The sequence below is a fragment of the Echinops telfairi genome, unplaced genomic scaffold, assembly GCF_000313985.2.
Source record: "Echinops telfairi isolate 266 unplaced genomic scaffold, ASM31398v2 ScPeMD7_7410;HRSCAF=8448, whole genome shotgun sequence".
Lineage (NCBI taxonomy): Eukaryota > Metazoa > Chordata > Mammalia > Afrosoricida > Tenrecidae > Echinops > Echinops telfairi.
The window spans coordinates 16932845-16939704 of record NW_022111310.1 but is presented as its reverse complement, the minus strand read 5'-3'; the positions used below and the strand labels follow the sequence as shown (position 1 = coordinate 16939704).

The following is a 6860-nucleotide window of genomic DNA, read 5'->3' as shown; positions in this document are numbered from 1 at the left end:
GGAGGAAATCGAGCCCCTCTCTGCAGAGCCCTCAGGCGCCAAACCAGCCCAGCCCAGCTCCCCTCTCCCGGAGTGTCGAGGGCACCAGGCATGGTGTGGAGCTCACTGCACCCTCCCACGCCCCACCTAGTGCCGGGCCCCCACCTTCCTCTGCCAGGGGGGTGGTGGAAGGGGGCGGTGCTACTAGGTGGGGCAGGAGCAGGGTGAGTGTGGTGCCGGGTGGCACCTGGCGGTTACTGAGCATCTGTGTGGTGCGTGGCAAGCACTCCGCAGGGATGGCGTCATGTAATCTTCATGGCCAGCTTTGGAGACGCTCCGATGTGCCCCACTCACACATGAGGAAATGGGCCCGAGATCGATTCACTTGCCCGAGGTCACACGGGTATCAAGCGGCAGGGCCCAGGCTGGAACATAGGTCTGCCTGACCCCACTCCACTCCATCGCCTCCCTGGGCGCCACAAGCAAAGGTCAGGGTGCCAGAGCAGAATGGCATGGAATGCAGGGGTCAGAATGGGGTCTGAGAGTCTACCTGTCCAGGCACAGAGCCCAACATCAATGCCAGCCCCTGCCAGAGCCTGCCGGCCCCTCACACACAGCACCCACGGGAGACACAAAGGGGGACAATGCTTCTGGCCCAGCTGACAGCCGGAAGTCATGGCAGACAGCCTCTGGCCGCGGGAAGGGACCTCTCAGGCGCTCCTTACCTTCCTGCAGCTTTACACTCTGGAGGTAGAGGGGGTTCCTCAGGACATTGCAGCGGCCAGGCTCGTCCTCCTTGGTAAAGAGCAGCAGGTCCGAGTAGGCAAACAGGGTCACCTGGATCCGGAGAGAAAGCACAGAATGAGACATGAGTGCTCTCTCGCTTTCTATCTATCTATCTATCTTATCTATCTATCTATCTATCTATCTATCTATCTATCTATCTATCTATCTATCGCGAGCGGGCGCGCACACACACACATAGTGCACAGCCCCTTCCTGTGTGGCCCGTTGACTCCTTCCACTGTGAACCAGATGCTACTCCATGGCCGTGAGTCTGGGGTCTCTTAGGGCCCCTGCAGGGAGCCACGGTGGCATTGTGGTTACACACGGGACTGCTAACGGTAGCACCCACAGGTTGAAACCACCCTGTTAGCTGCTCCTCGGGAGAAAAATGGGGATTTCTACTCCTGCAAACCAAGAGTTCCCATCTTGGCAATTCTCGGGGGCCGTCTGTCCAGTCCAGGAGGGGCGCTGTGAGTCAGCATCGACTCACCGGTAGTGAGAGTTTTGAGTCCTTGGGAGAAGGGAGGGGTTGAGTGCTCAAGAATGTATGACAGACGCCTTGCACGAGTGCTCGGTGTTTGCTCAGCCTCCTGCTAAGGGCAGGAAGGGAAAAGAAGAGAGGCCCTGGTGTGGGTAGGGGTGGGGGGGGGTCTCTGTGCTGTGTTTGGGGAGATGAGGGGAGCCCTGACGGGGGTAGGGGTGGGGGGTATCTGTGTTGTGGTTGGGGAGATGGGGGTGCAGAGGGCAAGGGAAGACTTGGCTGCTCTGCAGACCCCTAGAGGGCTGGGTAACTGTCAGCATCATCTCGGGCTGAACCAGAAGCGGACTCTCAGTGCGGGCCTCAGCCCAGGGCAGAGGCCCGGCCAGCAGTCAGACTGCCTCTGCTCCCTCCATGTCTCCGCAGGGAAACATACCCAGAATAGTCAGCGCCCCTCACCCTTCACGGCAGGAGGCCGCTCCAAACTTCCCTCTGGACAATATCCTCACAGGCCCGCCTTTCTGATCCGATGGCCCGCCGTCTGCAGCCCAGCACCCTTGACCTTGAGCTTACAGAATGTTCCGTGTGTGCTTTTATTTTACTTTGTACCTGTCTGGCTACAAGGGCACTGGGCTTGGAGTCAGTCAGACGCACTGGAGACGCTATCCAAGCTCTGGCACCACCCGTGGTTCTTAGGGGCCCTGGGTCGGCTCTGACTCACAGCAGTCCTGTGCACTGCAGACGGAGCCACCGCCCCGGCCTGCGCCATCCTCGCGGCTATTCTTGTTCAAGCCCATGGCCGGAGCCACTGCGTCCATCTAGCCCGTCAAGGGTCTCCCTGTCCTTCACTTCACCAAGCTGGAGGTCCTCTTCCATGGGCGGGTCTCTCCTGCCATCATGTCCCAAACACTTGAGGCTAAAGGAGCACCCTGGCTGCATGGCCTTCAAGACAGGTGCTTCTACGGCAGATTCCGTCATCCGCGTCAATGCCGCAACTCAGCGGCACCAGGCCTTCGTCCTTCGTCGTCTTGGTGCGCGTGGAGCGACGGTAAATGCCACCACTGGGTCGGGGGGCACCTTAGTCATCGGAGCGGCATCTTGGCTCTTCAACCCTTTAAGCAGGTTTGCCCAAAGGAACCTCGGCGTCTGATTTCTGCCCGGATGCGGATGGTGGGGCCAAGTACGAGGAGCGCCCCGGCATCTTCCACCTCTCCCCGTCTGTCAGGATGGAGACTGTCGGCCCAGTTGTCGGGGATTTTTGTTTTCTGTAGGTGACTCGCTCAAAGCTCACTGCCACTGAGTGGATGCCAGCAGGGTAGACCTGAACGAGTGTGCTGAGACCGTAGCTCTTCATAGGTGTATCCACAGCTAGTCAAACTGCTCACCTTGCATTTAGCAACCTGATGCAGAAGCCAGCACGCCCCCAGGCCTGCTAGGCCACTAGCTAGCCGTGAAGAAGTGTAAGTTCCCTTAAGCCCCTCAGCTTCCAGTTCTCATGCGTGCAAACAGTGAGGGTCCCTGCCTGGCTTTCTCGGGGGACTTCTTTCTCGGGCTCTTTGTACCCAGGGCTAAGGCGCCGCCATACGATGAGGTTTATTCTTGCTAAATCCCTCCCAGACAATTCTACATGCCTTAAGGTGACATCGGGTGAAAGGAAAGCAGGTTATTTACGCTCTGATACGGACATATGTGCAACCATTATCTCCTTCACGTGTGGGAGACACTCACTGTCAGCAAGTCGACGGCGGCTCAGCGCCCCTATAGGACAGGGCCGGACTGCCCTGTGAGTTTCTGAGACTCTAGCTGTTTACAGCCTGGCTTTCTCCCTCGGAGCAGCTGGTGGTTTTGAACCGCTGACCTTTCCGGCCGCAACCCAACTCGGAACCCCTGGGCCACCATGGCTCCTCGTTTATGGACTGGGGCTCTGAAAACAGAGGCAACGCGCCTATTTTTAGGCATTATAGGTAAACCATCAGGGATGCTCGGCATAGTTTTATGTTAAGAAAACAATCCACTCGATCCTCTCATGTCTCCAAGATGACCCCGTTCTTTGTTTTCCCCAACCCTGCAGCAGGCTTTAGTCAAAAGCAATAAAAGCCGATTTTAGACTCGCCAAAGCAAATAAATGTTATTGCTGATGTGGAATTCTCCTTTAATTATGGGAACGTGGCGCCGGAAGGGCTCGGGGGCGTCCTAAGGGGCACGGTGGTGCGTGTGTGCTGGGGCCGTGGCTGAAGTTTAGAGAGGCAGCATGTTGACATCTGGTACCAAGATGCCCAAGAGGGCCCGGCGACTCTGCTTTCAAGACTCTGAGTCTACAGAAACACTAGCGAGGAGGTATAAATATGCACATATAAGGACGTTGCAGCGGCATTCTGGACATTTAAAAAAATAAAAATAAAAAGAGGGGAAGTCGTGCAGACAGTCACCAAGCGAGGGTGAACAGAATGAACCAGGCCACCTTCCTAGGCAGAGACCCAGGGCGACCGCCAAAAGAACAAGTCAAGAGGCGCAGGAAGGGGCACAGATGGGTGCCTGCTTGGCTGCTAACTGAAAGGCTGGCTGTTCAACAACCACCACCCCCCCCCAGCGTTTCGGGGGGAAGAAGACCCGGTGGGCTGCTCCCGTGGGCCCACTCTCCCATGGGGGTCCCTGTGGGTGGAGCGACGCGGCGATACCAACAGCAAGTGTCAGGGCGGAAATGGGAAGGTGTCCACTAGAAGCCACAACCGAGACACGTGGAGACATGCAACACGGTGTCATGTGATTTTGTGACACGTGACGTAGACCCCAGTGACTGTCCTTTCCAAAGCTCGCCACCACGCGTCCTGCTACCCCAACACACAAGTGGCTTCCTCTGGGGGGGGCTAGGTTTTTACTTTTACCCACTCGGGTTTGACCTGCATGTTCCCCAATCAGACTAGAGGCCCTCGCTGTCTTAAAGACGACGCACGTATGTATTTTCTGAAAGGGCCATTTGTCTTCTCAAGGTCCAGCACCGAGGGGTTTGAGACCATCGGGGCCACAGAGACAACGGGGGACGTCCCTGAGTAGGAGGCTCTCAGTGCGTCTGGCCTCTCAGGGGTGGGGGGCCCAAGCACTAGGGAGCTGGAACCCTAGGCTGGAAGAGGTCCGAGGTGTCCTCCTCCAACGCCTGCCCACCACGGCCCTGTCTCCGCACGGCCCAGCAGGGTGCCCTGTTTGTTGAGCACTTGCTATGCGCTCAGTGGGTCTTGCCTGGTAGGCAGCAGCCCTGCTCTCGTCTGCGGGTCCTGCGGCTCAGAGAGGTGAAGCGACCTGTCCGAAGTCACAGAGCCAGGGACCACTGCCCAGTTCTCTCACTACGCAGAGCAGTGACATGCCTGCCACCACCTCACCCCTGCCTGAGGCCGAGTCTAAACGGGGGGTGCCACAGAGAGAGGGGTCATGGGGATGGAGAGGACGAATGATAAGGTTATGGCAAGAGAAGAAAATGGGCCAAGAGCCCAGGAGGACTAGGGACCGGGGAGGCCGGGTGGGAGCAGAGGACTCCAAAGCTCAGGCAATGGGAGAGCAAGACTCTAACTACAGGGGCAGTTCTACCCTGTCCTATGGGGTCGCCATGACTCGGCATCAACATCAGCTTGGTTGGGGGGTTTTTGGTAAGACCCCCTTCCGCTCTCTCACCCCACCTCCCTGATCTCCCCAAAGACCCATAAAGAAGCCAGCAGAGAAAAGTTGAAGATGAGGGTTTATCAGAAGCCTCCAAAAGCAAAAAAAAAACAAACCAAAAAAGCCCAAACCCACTGCCAGCAAGCCCATTCCAACTCACAATGACTTTACAGGACAGGGCAGAACTGCCCCTGTGGTTTCCGAAACTGAAACTCCTTACAGGAGTAGAAAGCCCTGCAGAGGGGCTTCCCTGGTTTCTAACTGCTGACCTTGCGGCCAGCAGCCCAGCGCGTAACCCTCTACACCAGTGCGGGAGGGCTGGTAGACGGGGAGGGGCCTCGAGCAAGGTGAGAAAAGCTCCGGGCCACAGCCCCGCCCCCAGATTCCCAGAACTGAGAACGCAGTCTAGACAGGAAGTGATTAAGGCATGGATGAAGCATTTCCCCAAAGGTCGGGTCAGGGAAAGGGCAGTACTGGCACTCAGCTGCAAGTGGGGCAGAGGGGGCAAGCGTGCCAGGGAGGACAGGTGCTCCTCCCCATCTCCCCAGCAGCTTGCTGGCCTGGCCCTGCAGTCCACGGAGCCCAGCCCTGTGGCCCCCTTGACCTGCTGCCTTCCACAGCAGGCCACAATGGCGGCCCTGTGCCTTCCCCACACTCGCTCCGGAGGGACACGTCCAATTCCCCAAAGAGCAGGGGGTGAAGGAGTCACGTGGTTAGGGAGCCCTGGCAATCTGGGGGGCGTTTGGAAGCTCCTCACCCAGTTTCCGCAGGGGAATCCGGCCCAAGGGCAGAGTTTGCAGAAAAGACCTTGTGCCTCGGTTAATGGTCAACTCAATCAGGGTATAATGAGAGGGTGTGTCTGTCTTGTGCCCCATCCTAACCCTGGACCCAGGCACAGGGCCTGGCTACCTTGTGGAAGCTGAGTAACGATGCTTTTGATACATGAAAACGAGGCTGCTCCCAAGTGCTGATGTGCTCTGGATCAAAAAAGCCAAACTCAACCTGTTGAGTCCACTCTGACTCACAGCAAGCCTAAGGGGCGAGGTGACTTGCTCTAGGGACATGTTCACGGCACCTACGGCTTCTGGGGCAGGGGGCAAAGAGGACAATTCATGACGTGGGACTGGGTCAGTACGCAGACACAAGCCAAGGCAACCAGCCCCACAGAGGAAGACGGGGCCGAGGGGCTGAGAGATGAGCACCCGGGGATGAAGATGCCTGCTAAGTTCAAGAACTTCCTGAAACTGAGCCTCCTCCAGCCACAAAGCCCTCGGGAGCAGTTCTACCCTGTCCTCTAGGGTCGCTGTGAGTTGGCATCAACTCGGTGGCAACGAGTTTGGCTTGGTTTGGGGGTACCAAAACCAAACTGGCCGCCTAGATGGAGCCAGAGAGCCAAGAGATGGTCCCCTAGAGATTCAAGAGATGGCTGGAAGCCCACGCGCTGGGGCTCTCGTTGCTCTCACGTGCCCCCTGTAAGGCAGAGCAGAACCGCCCCCAATGGGCTCGCCGGGTGGTAACCTCACCAGCGAGCCACGGTGGGGTCCGAACCACCAACCTTTCAGTTAGCACCTGAGTGCTTAACCCAGGGCTCCTTCTAGGGATGAGAAACAAACTCGCTGCCATCAAGTCCACGCTGCCTCATAGAGACGCCCCGGTCAGTTACTGAGACCGTAGAGGGAACAGAAAGCCCAGTCTTTCTCCCGAGGAGCTGCCGGAGGATTCGAACTGCCGACCCTGCGGATCCCAGCCCAACTCGTAACCGGAGGGAGACAATTAGAAGAGATGGCTTCCGAGGGCCCAATCAACACTGAGATTCCTACTACCGACATATCCAGCCCCTCCTTAAATGGGTTTCTGCTTTCTGGCCCCAGCGATAACAATAAGAATACCAAGCTCCACATACATGGTGCCCAGCACACTTCAAGAAAAAGGCAATGTGTGCACTTCACTTGTCCAGTAGTTAGAG

General features: G+C 57.5%; 1 protein-coding gene across 1 annotated transcript in view; it reads right to left on the bottom strand.

Annotated features, from left to right (window-relative positions):
* RGS3 (regulator of G protein signaling 3) overlaps nucleotides 1–6860 on the bottom strand; it is a 92223-nt gene that overhangs the window by 71380 nt on the left and 13983 nt on the right. The window contains exon 7 of the mRNA XM_045296541.1: nucleotides 705–816. Coding sequence (XP_045152476.1) covers nucleotides 705–816 — 112 coding nt within the window. The remainder of the gene's footprint in view (nucleotides 1–704; nucleotides 817–6860) is intronic.